General features: G+C 49.1%; 1 protein-coding gene across 2 annotated transcripts in view; it reads right to left on the reverse strand.

The window, feature by feature from the left end:
- OPHN1 (oligophrenin 1) overlaps window positions 1–20,796 on the reverse strand; it is a 68,968-nt gene that overhangs the window by 4,692 nt on the left and 43,480 nt on the right. Inside the window, exons 10-21 of one of the 2 annotated variants that reach the window (XM_074599638.1) lie at window positions 19,891–19,982; window positions 19,680–19,758; window positions 18,767–18,800; window positions 16,956–17,018; window positions 15,841–15,915; window positions 13,647–13,731; window positions 13,237–13,295; window positions 11,608–11,713; window positions 9,665–9,824; window positions 5,689–5,836; window positions 4,125–4,427; window positions 832–997 (exon numbers count right to left, since the gene is read on the reverse strand). In XM_074599638.1, coding sequence (XP_074455739.1) covers window positions 832–997; window positions 4,125–4,427; window positions 5,689–5,836; window positions 9,665–9,824; window positions 11,608–11,713; window positions 13,237–13,295; window positions 13,647–13,731; window positions 15,841–15,915; window positions 16,956–17,018; window positions 18,767–18,800; window positions 19,680–19,758; window positions 19,891–19,982 — 1,370 coding nt within the window. Of the gene's footprint in view, window positions 1–831; window positions 998–4,124; window positions 4,431–5,688; window positions 5,837–9,664; window positions 9,825–11,607; window positions 11,714–13,236; window positions 13,296–13,646; window positions 13,732–15,840; window positions 15,916–16,955; window positions 17,019–18,766; window positions 18,801–19,679; window positions 19,759–19,890; window positions 19,983–20,796 lie in introns of both variants that reach the window. The other variant, XM_074599636.1, reaches the window with a different exon arrangement.

The following is a 20,796-nucleotide window of genomic DNA, read 5'->3' on the forward strand; positions in this document are numbered from 1 at the left end:
TCCCTGCACACTCCAGGGCTGCGGTGTGGTGGCAGAGCACCAGGTGAGGGGTGTCAGCACAGACTTGGGGTGCCCTGCTGGGAGGGCAGGGGAACGAAAAGCGCATCTTTGCTGGATGCGCAGCGGCAGCAGCGAGCTCCGCAGCAGCACCCAGGTTACAGCCTCCCCACCAACCAGCGCTGGATGCGGGGCTGAGATCCCTGCACATTTAGTCACCCTTTTTTCTTTTGTTTAATTCCCGTTGAAAGAGACATGGTTTCTGTCTCTCTAAAATCTGAAAGAAATCCGATGATGAAGTTGAACTCCACCCAATTTCCCTAAGAGAGATCCAAGCTGGATCTTGTCCTTCCCCGGGAAGCGTCTCATTTGAGGCTTGCCCAGAGCCAGGCAGGGAGGGGCTCTCGAGCTTCATTAACACGGAAAATAGCAGAGAAGGTGATGGGACAAAGCTCAGCCCCAGGGCTTTACTTGAGAAGGTTCAGAGCTTTGTTTTTCCAGTGTGTGTGTTTGCCTTTGCTATGACCACGCTCCCCTCCCGGGCTGTGCCCTCTGCACGGCTTTTCCAACGTCATGTTCAATACATGCTTGCACCGCTATCGAAGGGGACGTCCACAGACTCCAGCCATTGTACACCACCGACGCTGGAAACCAACATGGTATTTCTCCTCCTTGTCTTCCGAAATTCCTGGTAGGTGACTTCAGCTCTTACTCCTGCCGCCTGGGCTGACCTCATCCCCCCATATGCTCCCCAACCCCCCGGGAGCTGGCAACTCCCTCAGGCCAAGCTCCCCATCCTGGGTACCACGTGCCCGCCGAGGGCTGCTGACTTACACAGATGAAGGCATCTCTTCTGCCGTTCCTGCTATCAGATCTGGCCTCTGCTCCAGCCTCGGAGGGACAGGAGTCCTGCACGGTGGGTCCGGAGGTCTCACGGGGGGACGCATTATCACGGGTTTATCGCCATGGGATCGTGGCTTAGGGACACCGTCGCACTCGCCTGCAAGGTTGAGGATAGCAAACACTGGGTACGAAGCTTTGGTGGAGGGCTAGATGTTTATGAAGACGCACTATACAAGTTAGTGGGCTTGGTTCTGTCTGTCTGTCTGCCCCAACCCCCTCTCCTTGACAGCGGCCAATAGCCAGAATTTCAGGAAAGAGTCCCAGGAAAAGGCAGTTCCCATCCTGCCTGCCCCAGCACAGCCTTCCCGGCGCTAGAAAGAGGGGCTGATGCTGGACCCTGGGATGACAAACTTGCTGTAGTTGCTGACTGCAAAGATGATATTGCCTGTGAATGACAGGTTTTCTTAAACAAAACCTGTGCAGTGCTGCTCTCCGAAAGTGAGAGGAATAGCACGAATTGGCAATCCCTGCAGTCCGGCGCCGCTGCTTCTCCAAGCTTTTATCTCAGACAGTGGCACTACCTGTCCTCTCCCCCGGCTTTCTGCTCTGCTCGCAGGAGCTCCTGCCTTGGCTGCTTTTCTTCCCCAAGATCCAGCCGACCTCGTTTTTCCCTTGAAGACTTCCAAGGGTTAAATGAATAAGGAATAAGTGTCAGACTTCACCTGACACCCCTGGTGACCCCACACCCTCCCTCCAGCCCCCAGGGCTCCAGGGCGAATTTCTGCAGGACAGCAATCCTTGCGGTCTTTTCATCTGGCCATTTACACGGCTAAAAACCGTCATAATAGCTGGGTTCCTGCCCTTCCAATTTAGACTTTTCCATGTCTAGAGAGTCCTGTTTCTGATTAGAAATAAGCCAAAGATGTTTTTCTATTTGGTAAAATAGTGAATTGCTGCAACTACTTAACCAAGGCTTTGTTAACCCCTTAGTTACTGAACCTTATTGTACCCTGGTGTGCTAGTTCAAACACCAGTCCTTAACCAACTCTCTTCCATATTTGCATTTTTAAATTCTGATCCTAAATTTTCCCCTTAGTAAGCTGTATAACTCGAATTTCTCAGTAAAAGGCCTGTTTTCTAATCCTTCCGCCTATACTTCTTGCTTTCTCCAGTTTTTCCAAATTATTCCCAGACTGCGCACATTAAAGCTCAATGCAGCGTTCTAGCACTGACTTGCAAATACCAACACCAGTGTAATGGAACTTTATTACTACTTCAGTGTTCTTCTGTATACACGCGTCCAAGGATCAACACAGCTGGTTTTATTATGCCGTCTCTCCAGGACACGCTGTCAGCAAGCTATGTGTGATAATGCAAAACCGTAAAACTTGGAAGCACTAAATGCAGTCGATGTATAAAAGAACTTATCTTACTCTCCCAAAAGCAGACTTCCACCTACCATTTATGCCACAAATTTAAGTTAAGCCAGTAGCATCAGTCAGCTGAATTTGATGTTTGTGCTACCCAGCCGGGCCTTTCTTCTTTCTCTCCATTGCACACGGGAGTCATTTATCAAGAATGCAGCCTGGTTTTTATTTTCTAAATACAGGACTTGAGGCTGTCAGGGTATGACAGCATCTGGAAAGCACTGGAAAGCGCACGGGAAAAGCTGGCAAATCGCAGAAAGCAATACCTCTTTTATTATGACCATCATCCTGAGTGTTTTATAGAACTTGTCGCCAAAGCCCTGCTGTTGCAGCAGTGCGTACTGTCCTGCAGGCAGCTCCCTGGCGTTATGCTGTTGCTGCCTATAGACAGGCAGATGCACAAACGCCTACCTGCCCTCCTCCACTGAAAAGGACAATGCCAGCTCTGATCTGGCCCCAAACTAATTATTTCTACCTGTAATAAGTTTATGTATGAAGCTTCTTAGAACACAAGTAATAATAATCATTTATATTTAACACCAACCGGATGAAATGTTGAAATAACAAGTTCCCAGTAAAGCCTCAGTAAGCCAGAACCTGTCACAGATGGCCTGACAGATAAAATGATCAGAAATTAAAATGTGAAAGTGACTTTTGCCATTTTCCTCCTCTCCGCTGCGCCGAGCACTGACAATCCAGAGCGTTTACAGCTGGTTAGACTGGGTACAAATTGCTTCGGGTTTAATGTTCTTTATATCACTACTCAAACCTGAATTTTATGAGTCCGCTGAGCTAGGCTGAGCTCTGCGTATGCAGTGGCTCTGCTACCACACAGAAAACCTGCTTCATCTGACGTTGGTGGCATCTGCCCGGCACACCAGAGGAGGGACAGTACCAGCACTGGCACTGGGGTCCGCAGGCTGCTCCGAAACCCCGCAGCAGCCGCAACCCCAGTAAGCAACAGACCAAAAGTACCCACTGTCTGAAATAAAATGGCACAACTCAGGAGGGCCAAGGCTGGATCAAACCCCCGGGCTGCGGGCCCACGCCCACATCTCAAGCTATTCTGGTCTCCCAACCCCTCTTGGTGAGCTACATCAAGAGGACAAGAGGAAATGGCCTCAAGTTGCGTCAGGGGAGGTTTCCTTCCAGTACCTAAAGGGGCTACAGGAAAGGTGGGGAGGGGCTCTTTATCAAGGAGTATAACAATAGGACGACGGGTAACGGTTTCAAACTGAAGGAGGGGAGATTTAGATTGGATATTAGGAAGAAATTCTTTCCTGTGAGGGCAGTGAGGCACTGGAACAGGTTGCCCCCATCCCTGGAGGTGTTCAAGGCCAGGTTGGATGGGGCTTTGAGCAGCCTTGTCTGGTGGGAGGTGTCCCTGCCCAGGGCAGGGGGTTTGGAACCGGATGATCTTTAAGGTCCCTTCCAACCCAAACCATTCTATGATTAGGAAAAATTTTTACACTGAAAGGATTATTAAGCATTGGAACATCCCAGGGAAGTGGCTGAGGCACCATCCCTGGAGGTACTTAAAAGACGGGTAGACATAGTGCTGAGAGATATGATTCAGTGATGGGGTTTGTCAGTGTTAGGTTGATAGTTGGACTAGATGATGTGAAAGGTCCCTTCCAACCTAGGAAATTCTATGATTCCATGACTCAAGGCGAGAAGCACACCACCCGCTCCAGCCATCCCGGCACATGATCATAGTTCATGATCATAGAATCATAGATGATGTGCAGCAGGGAGGGCTGGCTCAGGCTCCTTGAGCTCTCCCTGGGAGAACGGCACTCCTTCTGCCTTGCTTTGGCTGGGACCCCGCAGGACCCACGGCCCTGGACGCACACTCACCCTCTCTGCCGTAGATCCCCGGCCGGGGAGCTGGTCTCCTGGCCTGGAGCGTGGAGGTCCTCAGGGCAGGGCTGGTCACCACCCCGTTGGCAGCCTTGCTGGATGGCTTCGCTCCTCCGTCCTGCAGCCTGGCCACCAGCTTCCCCACCTCTGCCTCAGCGCGTGGGTCAGGCCGGCCTTCGGTGGGGGGACGCCCCGGCTCGTCCCCCCCTGGCCGGGGCGCGGGCAGGCGGCTGCGGTGCAGTGGCTTGGGGACCTCTGTGCCGACGCTGTTGCTGCCGTTGGGGGTCTGGCCGTGCCGGTCTGCTGCGGAGCCAAGGGGACAGAGAGCCATCGGGTTAGGAAGCATCACAGAGGTGTCACAGAACTCTCCCCCAGAGCTGCGCAGCTCCTGCGGTACCAAGGGACGCCCTTGTGGCGTGTGGTGGGGGATCGACAGACCCTCACCCTGAGCAAAACACAAATAGCGAGTAGCTCACGCAAATGCTGAGGAATAAAGAAAACTGAATACACTTAGGGGTTTCTTTCAAATTGACGGTACTCTCGCTCATGAGAAGTTTTGTACCATGCTTTTATGTCCCACCAAAAATAATTCCTCTCATCCCTCTTGCTGTGCTAGCGACCCAGGCACGGCATGCAGGACTGTTATGAAACCGATGGCACCCTGCAGCCTTGGGGCAGTCAAACGCTAATGCTTCTGCTCCCAGTTCAGAGAACCATTTGAATGCAAGGCCATCTAAAACTACGTGAGCAGTCTTGTGATTTTAAAGAGCAATTTGACTCAATCATGTTTTACTAGTGCCATAAAGTACACTTGTAGTATTAAGCCTAAAACATCCTCAGGGCTCTGAAAACTGTAACAGAGAAAAAGACTTTTCATCTCTTTGGGTGATGTGATCTAGGGCACAGCTTGCAACGCCAATTAGAGCAAATCAGGTGCGGAGAGAAACATGATTTTAAATCGATGTGCCCTTTGACATGATAATGGGCCTTAACATTTCCTTACAATCCAATGAATTTAACCACAGAGTTGTACTTGGTCTAGAAAATACTATCACTGGGTCCTGAAAAAGTGCTTCAATGTTCTTGCTCTGGATGTAAAATCACCAGCGGCTGAGCCAGCCCTGCAGACCCTCTCAGGACTGATGTGCTCTGGTGGGACAAGACGCCAGAAGCACGCAGCCACCCCCGGCCCCAGCCCCCACCCCCATCCCACCAACTCTGCTCCTCAGTTCAATTTCCGACACTTTGCATTTTTGCCTCTGAAACTGCACAAACTTTCCAATGGGCTTCTCATACGCAAGAACCAGGCTTAGTTTAGCTGACGGAAAATGCTGCAAGTAACAGAAAAAAGAAATCCCCATGCCGTTTGAGTTGTGAGGTGATGCAACTGATACGTGAGTATTTTTTGGTTTCCTTTCTCACTGAACTACAGAACTCACTCATTTTCACAGCCTGGGAAATGCAATCCTGCTAATGTAATCTCCATTGCTCCTGGAGAGGTGTTAGAAGAAACAGGAGGGGGGAGGGGCAGGTAAGGCATCAGTGAACAGCTGGGACTGACCTCCACTGTCTTCCACAGAAGCACCAAAGAAGACGGGTCTTTCCCTTAGAGGACGTTTGGAAATGGTGATGGGTTTGTGCCGCCGGGCAGCCACCCTGGGAGGAGGCACCGGGGGGGCCGTGGTGTCTTCTGGGGGGCCGGAGTAGATCTGTAAAGGCAGACACGTTTAGATGACCCTCCCATCCCACCAGGTCGAACGACATCCTCAGAGGCTCGCCTCGTTAACCCTGGTGTCATTAAAAGGCACCTCACAGCCAAGTACGGAGTTCGGAGGTTGAGCCACACCAGGAGCACAGACCCAGCTCCTGCATGGCAAATGGCCACCCACCACCTTTGCCAAGGGCTCCCTGCTCCTCCCTGCTCTCCGGCAGGCACAGAAGCCATCTGTGGCCCGAGTCACCTCCGACTGACCCAGGAGGGCTGGAAAAGCCGGGGCTGCTCCAAACCACCTCAACCAGCTGCAGCCCACGAGAGCCTGGCAGCCGTTTGCTCCAGCCCTGAGACCCCCCAGCTCCTCCAGCCTCTCCGGAGAGGAACGGCACGGCGCCCACCAGCCGCTCTGGCAGGTCGGCAGCACCCGGGAAAGCCCCGACTGCCGGGGTTAGCGGGGCTGGAGCAAGGGCTGATGCTTTAGTTATGGTTCTACAGACAGGTCCTGCCATGAGCACTCCTACAGACAGGCCGCTTGCTCTGCACGTTGGACATCCACTGCAACTGCAGCGCTGAACTAATGAACGCAGCGAAATCCCAGGGACAAAAATGTGTGGAAGCAAATTATCCTGGAGCAGATGAAGGAAGCTTTGAAACTGACAGTTTCTGAGATATATCAAGTTTTCCACACCAGCGAGGTGATAACAATCTACAGAAAGCACCCGAACAAACCAGCGCATTGTTTTAGATTTAACGCGAAAAAACCCTCCAGCTCTTGGCTTACAATGAAGTGCGTGGCAGTATGAAATTATCTTGGATGAAATACTGGCATAAAAACAATGCTGCTAAAGAGTTTTATCTCCTTTTCTCACTGGTCATATGGCACCTATTTGGTTGGGTTTAATTTAGAGGTTCTTATTTATGTCAATGCTTTTTTTTAAGGGCTGAAAATAATCAAGCTTCTGGGCAGTCTCCTGACGATGTGAAACACCATATTAAGGACCAAACCCAACTGCTCGTGTTTTTCCCATGGATATTAATCGAATTTATATTTAATTTTAGAGCTTTAAAGAGCAAGTGAGTATGGACAGGGTGGCATTGTGCTGCCGTGACCCGAGGCTGCGTTGCCCGCCCTGGGAGAACGTGGAGCCGGTCCCTTCCCAGCTATCGGCAGGAGATGGATCAAGCCCAGAGGACGAGAGCCGGTGCCAGACCCACCGACGAGCAGGGCCACCGCTCCCTTAGTGCAAGCTTCCTTACTGAACAACAATTTTATCGTGTCACCCCGAAAAAAATTTAAATGAAGAAATTAACATTTTGATTTGATTAAGGATGCCATTTTTGTAATTTAAACCAAAAGTACGTTCTTTCTTCTCCCAGCCAAAGAGCGGTTCCAGGAAATCAAGATGGGTGACGAGAGAAGAAAACATGCCCCCGCTTTAACCTTCTTGATCCCAAAGACCAGGTAGCGCGTACCACGGCACCGCGGCTGCCGGTGCATAATGCCAAGGGGGGGGCTCTGCCCTTTGCAGGGCAGTACATCTTCTCCACTCCAGAATACAAAGTCTGGTGCGTTCTCCTTGCCTGGATCCAGAGCAGTTTGCTCTGACTTTAAGAACCCGGGATTTAAAAGCAGCAGCTCATGTATGATTAAAACCGCAAAGGTTTACCTGCAGCAGGGCAATTTTTTGGAAACATCAACCTCCTTCCTATATATTGACAAATGTGTTTTTAAAGGAAAAAAAGTGTTAAGCTCCCCATGGATGCTTATACAGAATGCTGTTTTCACTAGATGCTTTTCAACGTCTGAAAAACAGGCAAAAACCCACCGCAAACTACTCTTTTGAAGATGTGGGTGCACCCTCTGCTTTGCTTCTGCCTTCTAAATGATTAAACAACTTGAAGGTACAGAGATATTGACAGAGCCTCATATTTAGATGGTTTGTACAGTGAAGAAGGTGTTTCCAGAGCCTTCAACTTATTTAATTTAACTCTGGCACTGAAATATAAGCTGTGGAAACAGTAATTATCCACAAAGTAGTCATGAGTAGTTACTTTGTCCTTAAGAGTCTTCATATTGCGCTATATAAACCATAACCCTCTCTTCCTCCAGACTCATTTAGAGTGTTTGCTCATGTGTGAGCTGAAGACATTTCCGGGGCTGACGCTGAACTTACAAGCTCAATCTAATAAATGTTACTAACTTAACCTTATCGCTGAAGAAATTAAAAGCAAGCAAAGAGATGTCTGGCTTAATTAAAGATTTAATTCCAGCTCTTAGAGGTGGCCGTGTAAATCCCGTGTTGATTCAGTCTGCACCACAGGCTGCTCAGGAGGGGAGGACAGAGGCTCGGTTCTGGAGGAAGTCGTGTGAGGATCCCAACGCACAAATGATGCACTGTTTTGCTGTGGGAACTTATTAAAAGCGTTCGCAGAGACCTACAAAGAAACCGGCATGTGATTTTCATGAGCTCCTTGTGCGGATACTCCAAAGTCTCTCTGAGCTCTTTCATCTCATTTCTCTGGTTCCAATCCTTGGCACCACAAGCGACTCCCACGCCACCCATCTGGTCCCCATTTGGTTGCTCTGACTCCATATCCACTTTGGCAAGAATCTTGCTCTTCTAGCTTCGGCTTCCTCTTCCTTTCCCGAAAAGGCAGCTTCACTTCTGCCTATGTGCTGCCCTGTCTGCTGGGAGCGCTACCCCATCTTCCTCACAGCAACCATCATCCTTTCAAGGATGGCTTCAAACCTCCCCTACCTCTAAGACAAAAGAGATTGTTCGCCCACTCTGGTGATGTAAAGCCTTATGACAAGCTGAAGGACCAAACTCACTCCTTTGAACCTAGCGCTGTTATTAGGAAAGCAACCTGGTCCCTGGTATGCTGATCTGAATGCAAACGCTGCTCAAATTTTTAAATATTAACATACAGCTCCATCATCCTCCAGCCACCCTGAAAACCATTATATCATAAATATATCATATATCATAAACCTAAGCCATTATATCAGATATCATGTGGAGAAAGCGCTAATACAGTAGACAGTGGAATATTCTGCTTTCCATCAGGAGACAAAACGCCACATGACAAAAAGCTGTTGACTCCACGTGAATCTTCAGCACCCACCACAGCAGATCTAATCCAGGCTGCGCATTTGGGCAACGCTCTCAGACAAAAACACTCAGCAAGGTCCCACGAAAGGCAAAAGCTGCCGGAGCCTCGCTGGGATGCTGCAGAGCATCGCCCCACCACAACAGGCACCGGCCGCTCGCCGAAGCCTTCTCTGAGAGCTCCACCCCAAGCACCAGCTCCCCTCCCCGGACACCATCCCTACACCTGGATCTGAACAGATCATATGCACAGCTGAATTATTTCCATCAAATGCTTGTCTGCTTTGGGTTTTTTCCCCTGTATAAATAGCTGTATAGTGTCTCATCTTGGACTGGGCCCACTGAAACCAGTTATGCTCTGGTCTAGCCCCTGCCTTCAGCAAAGGAAAGTGTAAATTTGTAATGTCCAAGCATAGAATACTTGTTTTTTTTCAATAAAGATTCCTCTTATTTAAAAAAAAAAGCAAAAATCCCTCGGCTCAGGGTTTCCTTCGGGACTAGCTAAAGGCAACAGTGAGGAACATGTCTGCTACACTTTTTATTTCCTTCTGAAGCATTTCAGAACAGTATATTATATAAAAAAATTCCAGCCCCTAAGGAGGCTCCAGGAAAAAGAGCCAGAGCTCTACATCGTTGCCACAGCAACAGTTTGCACGAACATGATGGAGCAGCCAGAAGCTGCGTGGAGGTGCTCCCGGGGCTGCCACCTGTACCTTCCCAAAGTGCTCGATAAGGATCTCAACTACGATGTTTTGGAACTTGATGTTCATCATCGCTGCCACGGTGTCCTCCTGCGCTCGCATGAGGGTCGGTCCAAATATCACCCCCATGTTAGACGGTGACATCAGATTCTCTCGGCTGTGCTCACATATGCTGTGGACAGGAAGGAAAGAAGGAATAAGGTTTTGGTTTGGTTTGCGTTTTTTTTTTTTTCCAAATGAATCTTATTCCAAGCAATAGAAAAGGACACAGTGAGAATCAGTCATTCAATTTTCTTCATTTTGTTTCAGCAGAATTTGTTTCCCAACCCTACCAGAGATAAAATATGTCTCTGGCTATGACACGTTCATTTGGCTACGACAATTGTCTGGGAGAGCAACATGCTGACAGCATTTTTATTTGATCTCTTCCCACTCCTAGCTCTTCTTTTAACTCTGCAATCAAAAGTCATCTGCGTAACACATGCACGAAAGGAATCATTTCAATTGGAATATCTGAATTTTGGCTTTAATTTTTCCTCCCTCTGAAGGAGGAGGATTGAATGCAGGGAGCACACTTCGGAGGTCTGCAATAAATCTCTACACAGCATCTTCTTTCTGAAAGAACCACCGTTTTCACAGAACAGAGCTCGCTCTGTGCAGCGTGAGCCTTCAAGCCCTGGAGGAACGTGCAACCAGGAGCATGTTCCAGTTGATGGCTGAAGTATTAACCACCCAGGTGGGCACTACCTGCTTCCAGAAGTGGACCAGAGGAGAGAGACTCTGATGCTGACATGTAAGGAATTCTGGGTTTGCCCTGTAGCTCTGGTGTTAAAGAGGTTTCTGTCAGCGTGAAGGGGAGAGGGAAGAGAATTTAAGTGTAAACACTTTAAGGAATAAACAGAATGACCACAAGTATGGTGTTAGCTTCGTTGGACTGCACACCAGACACCCTCAGCTCTGCCGCGTAGGCAGAAAGGTGTCTAAAAACCACACAAACACGTGCATGAAAGGCTGGAAGTGGATGGCAGGCAGGATCCCCCAGCCAGCCCTTCCCGCCCCAAAGAGGGGGCATGGCACCGAGGGACAAGCACTCACCCTCGAGTGTTAGGGCGTGACAATGCCAGATCAGCCCTGCTTATTTCTGAAACAGCCCCGTTTTGAAAACAACTTCTCCAAAGGTCCAGAGCAAGCCCTGCCCCACAAAAGCCATTGCTTCTGCAAGCCCTGGTCCTTCCTGACCCGCACACAGATTGCTCTCTTGCTTTTGAGCTTCAGCACGGCTCGTCACGAGCCTCTCTCGCTGCTGAGCCCCTGCTCCTCCCTGGGGTGGAGCGGGCAGAGCTTCCACACCGAGCCTTTGCATTCGGTGTGACGAGGAGGCAGGAAAATACCCATTTCTCCACGCAGTGCTGGTGCCATTATCACCAAGTAACAGACTTTTTCAGTGGCTCACTGGTGGAAGCACGTGGAACAGTGCTGCTCGGTGCCACCAAGCATCCAACATGCCTGTACGAGAGCAGAGACTGACACGCTCAAGCCTTCGCGCTGCTCTAAGGGCTCAGGACATTGAATCCATAGACATGGAGATAAAACCAAAGCATGCTTCATGTTCAGCCCGTGGGCGCAGCAGCTCCTACAGCCGTTCCCAAACCCCAGACCTAACATTCTTGTTAACTGGAGTGAGAGGTGACAATTTATAGCTCAGCTGTCAGAGGACATTTTCATTTTACAATTATTTCTTGCTTGGTATTTGTCAGAAAGGGGATGAAAGTGGCAATTAGAAAGAGAAGCATCACTTAATGCAGTGGGTGGCAAGGATAATCATACCATTTGTGCAGTCCAAACGTAAATTCCTAGGGGGACTGTGCTGGATGCAAACCTGCCACAAAAAAAGACTTATTCTGCTGATTCCATTATTCCCCTTACTTTGGCTTTAGAGAAAAACGTCTGCTTACTTGACAAGGTGTTGTATGAGGAGCTCTAACATCTCTCTGTTCTTGTCAGGTAGTTTATAGACCAGAGCGTGAATGGCTCCCAGCCTGTAATCCAGGTTCTCGGATTCTGGAAAGAAGTAGCAGGAGGAGAAGTTTGTGCCCAACACTTTCAAAGTAAACACATAAGAGAAAGATAAAGCTAAAGGAAATCTGTGGGAGCCATTCCTTCTGCAACGTAGGGCTGGCTGGCCAAACCCAGCGATGAGAAGCAGAAGGAAAGTGAGATTACATAGCAACAGGGTAACCATTGTGAGAAACAAAATGAAGTGGAAAGAGGGAGAAATGAAGCTTGAAAGGGAGCTCAGGGTTGCACTCTGCCTCTGAGCACGACCGGGGAAACAGGCTGGGCACGGCCGGGTACTGCCCTGCGCACCCTCGCCCCGCACACCTGGGAACACACGGCCTCTCTGCTGGGTATCTTATCAGCCCAGATAGCTGTAACGCTGAACAAGGCGGTAAAATGTCCCTCAGGGAAAAAAAATGGAGTCCCTGACCCAAAGAGGTCACCCTCAGAAGCATAAATAATCAAGAAACAATAAAATACTCAGTGTGAAAAGAATAGTGTGGGATCTCGTTAGCTGGGAAGCTTAATGGTGCAAGTTTCTGAGGGAAGGTAGGGAAGGGATCATGGTTTTGCACATACCCGGACATCATTGGTTTAACCAGTTCTGAAACTAATAAATTTTGGGCTTGAGCACGATCAGTACGTGGTGGAAAATTTTCCTTGCCAAGTAAGAACAAGCGTTATTAATTCTCTGGAGGTCCAAACCAAGGAGAGGCGGGTGCTCTCCTACCCTCCTGTTGGCTTCAAGCAGGCATGGGGATGGGAAGGATGCTTTAAGCCAAAATGTTTCTGAGTGTGCCATGAATTTCCAAATGCCAGTACTCTCACGCTGAGGGCGATGACCAGTTCCCTGTATCCCTCTAGTCTCCATCTCAGCGTGCTAGCTCTCAACGCGCTCTGAGGATGCAGCCAGCTTAGAATAATTACAGCTTATTTGAAATGGCCATAAGAACAGGACAGCCGAGGACCGGCTGGTTTAGCACAGGCGATGCCCTGTCAGTACACCCACGTTATTCGGCTAATCTCCACTAATACTGGCTGTGTCTCAGTCCCAAGAGCTGCAGCAGAAAAATGTCTTTCATGAACTGGTAGACACTTTGGATTCAACATCCCAAGACAAATTTCACTACCTAAAGGGAGCACCTATCTATCTACGTGGCAACAGCACATCCCATTCCCTCACAGGTTTTAAAATAAATATATTAATACTATTGAGAAACAATTCTTCTGGGTCAGTTGTGCTGATTTCAGGTTAGTTGATATCCCCTGGCTCTCCAGACCCTCCAAGAGCATGAAACCCCATTAGAGGGAAGAGCACTGCAACAGCAAGGGAAAGAAGGGAAGGAATACCACCACCTCCCTTGCACAATTAAGCATTCAAAAGAAAGGATCACTCCTCTTTCTACAGGGGGAAGCAGCCGGACACCCTGGTGTCAGGCTGGCAGAGCTCCATCAAGTGATTTTGATGTACGCTGGTTGGGGAGGGCAGGGCTAGGGACTGTCAGCAGGGCAACTGCGGGACTTACTGGCAGCCAGGACCAATTCTTTGTGGAGCTTGTAGGTCATGACGGGTTCAGACAGGTTCCTGCAATAACCAGAAAGAAATCTGAGTTCTGTCAGGGCAGCGTGACCCACGCGCAACTGATCTCGAAGGACCAACGGGCAAAGCCGCTTCCCTAGAGCACCACCATCTCCCAGCGGCATCTCCCCCCCTGACAGTATTAATTTAAACAGCTTTTCCCATGGGATGTGGGGTTTACACAACAGGCATATTGCTCAAAAAATAATACCAGATTAAAAAAATCCATTCCTGCTCCTCACTTCTTTGCCCTTCCCAACAGCCAGATGTTAACATCTGGCAGTTCATTCTGCTTTTCACCCGCATCAGCCCCGAGCTCCTTTGCCCGCTCAGGGCAGGCGTGCCCTGCAGTGCTACCTGAGATAAAACTTCAGTGAGCTGGTAATCGTCTTGATGTCCCAATCGCCGCTTTGGAGATCCACGTCCCCTGGACATTTTGGATCTGGAGGAAGAACAAAATGGCTTTAAAATAAGGTCCATTTTGAGGTTGTTAATAAATAGCCCACTCTCAGGGAGGGTATGCTCTCGAGTCAAACGGAGCTACAGCAGCACGTGATGAAGAAAGCTGCTGATTCTCATGACTAGGAAAAACAGAACAACGGTACCAGCGCCAGTACTTTGGAAAGGCTGAGGAGCAGTGCTAACCAGGGACAAAGGAAGAAGCAGAAGGTAACATTTAAGCAGTGGTGAAAAGTTAGCAAGTGCATACTCTCTACAGTTTGTTTTTTCCCAGCACAGACAACACTGGCAAAACCAACGCATTTCAGCAGATCCAAGACAAGCTTTCTGATATCCAAAGTAAACTAAGTGTCCAGTTCCAATCCCTCCTTCACAGCTACTCCCCTGAAGGCTGGTCTGGAAATGTTCCCTCTTGCTGCACAGAGAGGAGGGAGCTCAGAGGAGGAGGCACAGCAGCATGGAAGTACACTTTGCTCCTGCCTACTGTCACCGAACAACCGCATCATTTCTGTGGTACGATGAAGTAAAGGTTGTGGTTGGAGGATGGGGGCCATCTGGACTAAAGAAATAAACTGGATGATTTATTTAAAAAAAAAGAAATAGGACTAGAGACCAAAAAAAATACTATCTATCTCCTTACTCAAGTTCAGGATGAAATCCTCCTGCAGCAGTTATTTCTGTGTTGTTGGACGTTCCATCCCGAGTTTGTACGCAGTACGGTGGCAAGTGGTCAACCAGACCAGTGCATATAAATAAAACAAAAAGCCACTCAACTGGTGGGGTTCAGATGAGAAAACCACAGAGCTTCTCACAGGGAGGGTGAGAATCAAGAAGCAATGAAAACTTATCTAAGGGATTAGTCACCAGGCAAGCGTAACTGGATAGTTGTCTGAAGTCGTGGCTCCATGGGAATTGGGTATAGCTATACATCAGCACAAACTGTCCGTTTTAACAAATAACAACAATAGTAAAATCAATAGTAAACAATAGTAAAAAAACAATAGTTAAAGCCTGTGAATGCTATATTAATATCAGATGTCTGTGCACACAGATTATCAACGTAAATGTACTTTCTGCCCTGTGCTCCTGCTGCTGGGGCAGGGATGGCGAGAACAGTTCAGCCTTTGGGCATGTGGGAGACCGACCCTCGGGGCTCAGACCGACCCTCGGGGCTCACAGCCTGCCCTGGCCCACGTGTGCCACCAGACAGGGGCACGATTGGCCTCAGCCAGGTGCCAGCCTGGGAACGCCTGTCCCAGCCCAGAGCAATGCCCCACAACCCGCTGCTGGGAGTTTAACTGTTTCTTGTATAAAGGTTACCCACTAATTTACGTATGAAATACAAGATTCAGCGCCCAGAAAGGCTTACAGCAGAAATGCATACATTGGCATATTAACATATACATTGCATGCAGTGAGGTATCTCAGCCCTTCCAGGTGAAAACCTTAAACCAGGGTAACAGCTTCCCTGTGGAGACCACCTTCCCAGTTCAGCTCTCCATGATACTCCACTGAGGAAAAGGGTCCCTCTGAGCTCGTCTGTGGGGCTTGGTTTAGGAGATGGCCGTGAGATGGCCGCGCTGGACCCAAGGGACAAGGCACCTCCCCATGAACGGCATCGGGCGGGCGAATTCCCTGGCAGCAGCGCTGCAGGAGGGGCTGCCGGCAGTGGAGGAGAGGGCGAGGGTTCATCTCTCCTTGGCTGATGTCCCGTACTCCGGGACTGCGGCAGAAACGTGTCCCCAGCACGTGACTCCAAAATGCCTGAATATTTTTAGCACATGATGGGAGAAGGCTTGTCCCCTCTGCCCCAGGGTCACCGCCTCGCTTTATTTCGCTGCTGCTCACTTAACTTAAAATGCAGGTTGCACCACCAACAAATAATTGCCATTTAAAGCGGCACTAATAATAATTGCCACTAGAGTGGGGTGCAGAAAAAAGCCCAGAAGAGAAGGGGAAAACGTGCCTTGGAGGGACCTTGGGGACCAAAAACCACGCTCGACATTTCTCACTGTGAAACCTGATCCTCTCTGTCCCCCTTAAACAATACAAAAGCAGGACAATCTAGTCGCATGGAATAATTAATTCTTACCAAAAAAGGCATTCAGCAACTTCTGCACCTGAATATTGCTGCCAACAGTCCGGTAGATGCCCTCCGTAGTAATCCCTAAGCAGGAGAAAGCCGAAGAGCATTAGCCAAAGGTCTTCCCCAGCTGGTGGGAAGACCAAAAGCCCCATCTAGTGGAACCCCTCTCCCAGCTGGTTCTGGAGAAATGCTTCTGCCCCAGGAACCATCCAGGATCTGTCCCTCCACACCCCGGGCTGCCCCCCAGCAAGGGGCTGCTGCTGCCTGGGTCTGGGGACAGAGGGCAGGAGCTCCGCTCGCCTATGGTGGCCGCCAGTACATCCACATACTTTCTGCCGGGATTGTGTCACGGGCAGGCGAGCACAGCCAACGCGAATACACGCTGGAGCTGGCACGCCCTACCTGCCTAAATACGCCATTTCTGGAGAGCGTTGCTTTACCATTCATCTGTTCCAATTGTGACAGAAGGCAAACAGGCTTAAGCCGATTATTTGAAAATATTAGCCAACGTGAGGAACGACAGAACTGCTGTATTTGCCTGGCTCCGAGAGGAGGGTCTCTTTACCTGGCTCCTCCCCACTTCAGCAGGGTTTGGCTGGCCACATCCCCCAGAAACTCTGGAAATGAAACCAGCCACCTTTCCCTGCCACAGCTGGGGGATCCAGCTGTTCTGGAGTGATTTATCTTTGTGTGATAGCCCACGCCACCAATGCATGCGGGTAGAGGCTGGGCATTCCATGAAAGACCAGACCTGCTTCTGCCCTGCTGCTTGTAATAAAATGGGTCCGAATAACGCTGTACCCCCGGTTAACCCCTACCTGTCCTCCCAGTACAGAGAGACTTCCAAAGCTGCTCTCCTTCTGCCTAACTATGAGTTTTCTCAGAGCCAAAGACGAGAAACGGATGAATGAAAACAGCATAAAGGTGGAAATTCAATCCTAACCCAATCTGGTATAACGACATTGCAAACAGCACAGGATTTCTACTCCTCTGACATGCGTTCTTCGGTTAAAAGTCAGTCTCGTTTCATTGACTATGCTGCAGAAAATACAGTACAATTCAAGGCCACGGGGAGCAACGCCAGGACGGCGGCAGCTCCTGATGCCAGGGTGAGACCTTACCTTTCGTTTCCACTGCGTTGATGCACTTCCGTACAAACTTGAAGCCCACCTCGTTCAGCTCCACTGTTTCAAACAAGGGAAGCGGGGTTAGCAGCCCGAGCACCAGCACGCGACTCCCCATGGAAAACTACTGGGAATGCCCCATACCCAGTCCCTGCTCGGCACACAAAGCTGCAGTGCCCCAGCGCACGGCCGGGATCCCACGTGCAGCTGCATCATGTACATCCCTCCATGAAAACACAGGCATTCTTTAAATCCTGGCAAGGAATTATTAGCTCCATACGTTCTCCATTATTCCTCGAATTTATTTTGAGTTCCAGCACTGCTCCCTCCCCCCTTTCTGCCTCTAATAACAAAAGTGTAAATCAGAGTCCCGCCACATGCGAATTTGTGCCTGATAAGGAGTTGATTAATCATTTCCAGAGTGCTGCAAAATCTGCAGTTGAAGCTCTTCCACATCATAGGATCGTGTAATTTCTGCTTATCTACTTGACTAGATTAAAAAGCAAAACCAATACAGCTTGATACGCTGAGTAAAGCAGAACACAGGTTTTTGTTCCAGCCAATTAACCACAGACTATCTCTGTGCCTGTTTTGCAGGCATCGTGAAGCAGGCAGAAAGTCAGATTTTGTTTCTATACGCGTATTTCAACTTCTGTCATCACACTACTACTTCTGCTTATTTTTCCTGGATATCTGGAAGGATTGTTCAAGTTATAATGTGAAATACCTTTCTGTTCAGTGCAAACATTTAGCTTGAATTTCTCCTAAATGACCCATGCTGTTGTTGGCTTAGAATTGTTTGGGTTTGGGTTATTTGGGAGGAGTGGGGCTATTTGGTTTGTTGTTTATCTTTTTGATGTAAAATAGCATTTTATTGGAAAAAACAGCCACAGGACACATCTGGACCAACTCCAGTCACAGGACAGGCCATGCTGGCGAATCCTATGAAATCACTGTATTTTCAGCAAGTTGTTTATAATGATTCTCTCTTCTCTGAGCAACAGCAATGACAAGCTCAGGCGTATCTTAGCTCTAATACAGGAGTTAAGACACCCTTAAGGACAGATCCACTCGGTACTTGATACTGAGTGGGATGATAACATTTGAAGTCTTTCTAGCTCTAATCTATTAAAAATAAAGTGTATTTACTTTTCTGAAACACTGAGTCACATTCTTTCCAGGCGTGTAATGCAAACACAGTCAAACAACAGGTTTCACGCTTATGCCTCTGATAATGCTACCGCTATGCTCATTAAAGTCAGTTAATTAAGGGCTCATAAAAGGAAGCTCCAAGATACAGAATGCAAGTGTTCCACGGCAGCGGGCTCAGCGATGGTCTGCAGAAGGGGAAAGGGAAAGGGGCAGCAGCCTGTCCCGGGGCTGCAGGGGCGGTGGGTAGGGTACATGGGACAAAGCAGTGGGACGGGAGCTCCAGGGAACTAAATGCCACCTCTTATTTTCCTATTATAACCTTTGCTCTGGGAAACGCCCCCAAAATCCCTCACCGATCTTTTTCCCCCCCTCCGTTATTTTGGGGTTCGGAGGTGCAACTTGAACTCCGCATCCAGCTAGTCCTTGCTAAATAAAAACCGCACGTTGCAATCGGTAACTTTTGCTGTTTGCAAATTTCTTATCTGGCCTCAGTATCAGACACCGGGATGAAAAGGAAAGAAGTTACACTGCCGCCAGGGAGGGAACACACAGCCTGTTCAGCAGAAACGGAGGACGAGTGTATCTGCAAGGAAATACACTGCCCGACCCCCAGACAGCTTCGAGAGCGCAGAGGAACAGCAACAGAAATGACTCACTTTCTTCCTGTTTTGTGATGGGACTGTGGTAGATCTGAAAAAAGGGGAGGGAATGGAAGAGGAAAAAACAAAAACATGATGCAATGCGATTCGATATTTATTTTCAAAAGAAAATGCAACCCCATAAATCATCCAAAGCCAATCCCAAACAGTAAATGTCCCAAAGAAACGTCACTCTATAATTAAGCAAGATACCATTATCTACACAATAAATGTGTTTTTGCTGACTTTCTACGTTTTGTTGGAGCACCTATTTCTAGGAAAGAGGTCTCCCAAAAAACAAAAGGAAACCTTGACCTTTAGGTGCCCTGTGAAAAGGACAGCGGGACAGTCTGGCACACGGGGGTTGTGGGCTTTTTGTTTGTTTGCTTGCTTTTGAAAATTCAAGTGTCAAGACATTCCTTCACCCCATACAAAAATCCATCCTGTATTTTTTGTTAATAAATAATAAACAGCAGGTGCCATCCTTTATGCATAATAACACGTCACGTAAACCTAGTGAGCCCCAGACATCCCCGAAGTGACTGGCTGCCCAGCATGAGCACGCTGACCCTCCACACTATCCCATGTCCTTTCCAGTTTAAACGAGTAGGAGAAATGTGCTGTGGAGGGTGCCCGTGTCCCATCTCCCTCCTCCCGCGTCCCACCTCCGCATCAGCAACCATAGGGAATGCACCAGACCTTTAAAGGGGGAAAAACAAAACCCTCATTGCAAGCTGTGCCACCAGCAGAACACCACAAAATCCCATTTCAGCCGTGCAGTGGGTGAACCGATTTATTATTTATGAATTATGGGTAAGTACCAGCAGTGAGGTGGCAGTGCCTGTGTCACTGCTCTTCCCCAGGACCTGCCAGCAGAGGACACTGCTCGGCAGCATATTCACGGCTGTGCAGCAGCTCCCTCAACACTTACCGGCTCCTTCCCGTCCATGGCTTCCATCCACAGCCTTCGATTGGCTTCTGAGAGCGCTTGCAGTGTGATGGTCCCAGACCTGTGCAGAGTTCGCCCAGGGACAGGCAGGAAAATGAAGCAAAAGTTGTTCTTAGTAAACAGCAAAGAGCAACTTCATCGAGGTTTACAGGGTTTATCTGTTTGGAGGCCATTTGAATACTAAGCATCTCACCTTTCATTAGTTTCAATGTCAAAACAAAACCTCTTGTCTATAGAGTCCGTCTTTCTCCTTACACAGGATTTCAGTGTCAGGTCTAAGGTGCCCTAGGAGAGAAAATGAAAGCCAAGGTCAGAGGCAAGAAACACAGGAGAAGATTTAGGGTTCCTGAGCACCCTTAGGCTCCAGCCCAGCAGCACACTGCCCGTAGAATCACAGAATGGTTCAGGTTGGAAGGGACCTTAAAGACCACCCAGTGCCACCCCCTGCCCTGGGCAGGGACACCTCCCACCAGACCAGGTTGCTCCAAGCCCCGTCCAACCTGGCCTTGAACCCCTCCAGGGATGGGGCAGCCACAGCTTCTCTGGGCAACCTGGGCCAGGGGCTCACCACCCTCACAGCAAAGAATTCCTTCCTGATATCCAATCTAAATCTCCCCTCTTTCAGTTTAAAACCGTTACCCCTTGTCCTATCATTACACTCCCTGATAAAGAGTCCCTCTCCAGCCTTCCTGTAGGCCCCCTTTAGGCACTGGCAGGGGCTCTAACGTCTCCCCGGAGCCTTTGTTTCCCCAGGCTGAACCCCCCCAACTCTCTCAGCCTGTCAAAGCTGGGAGCACCAGGGTCCCAGCGGGCGCCCTGCCAATCTGATGGCATTGGTACCAGGAGCACAGATGGTCCTTCCTACCATCAACAAAGACAGAGATCAAAGGCTTTGTGAGCCAGGCTTCCTCTCCTCAGCCACAAAATGTTCTAGGCTTCATGGCACTACCCCGCAAACAAGTGCTAAATATCTCAGCAACAAGAAATATGCCTCCGCAGAGCAGGAACGCTGCTATAAACAAACCTCCGGAGGCAGTTGCTTGGTCTTTGAGGCCAGGACCATCCTTCTCTGGTATGTGACACAGTTGGGTCCTAACTT

The sequence above is a fragment of the Larus michahellis genome, chromosome 9, assembly GCF_964199755.1.
Source record: "Larus michahellis chromosome 9, bLarMic1.1, whole genome shotgun sequence".
Classification (NCBI taxonomy): domain Eukaryota; kingdom Metazoa; phylum Chordata; class Aves; order Charadriiformes; family Laridae; genus Larus; species Larus michahellis.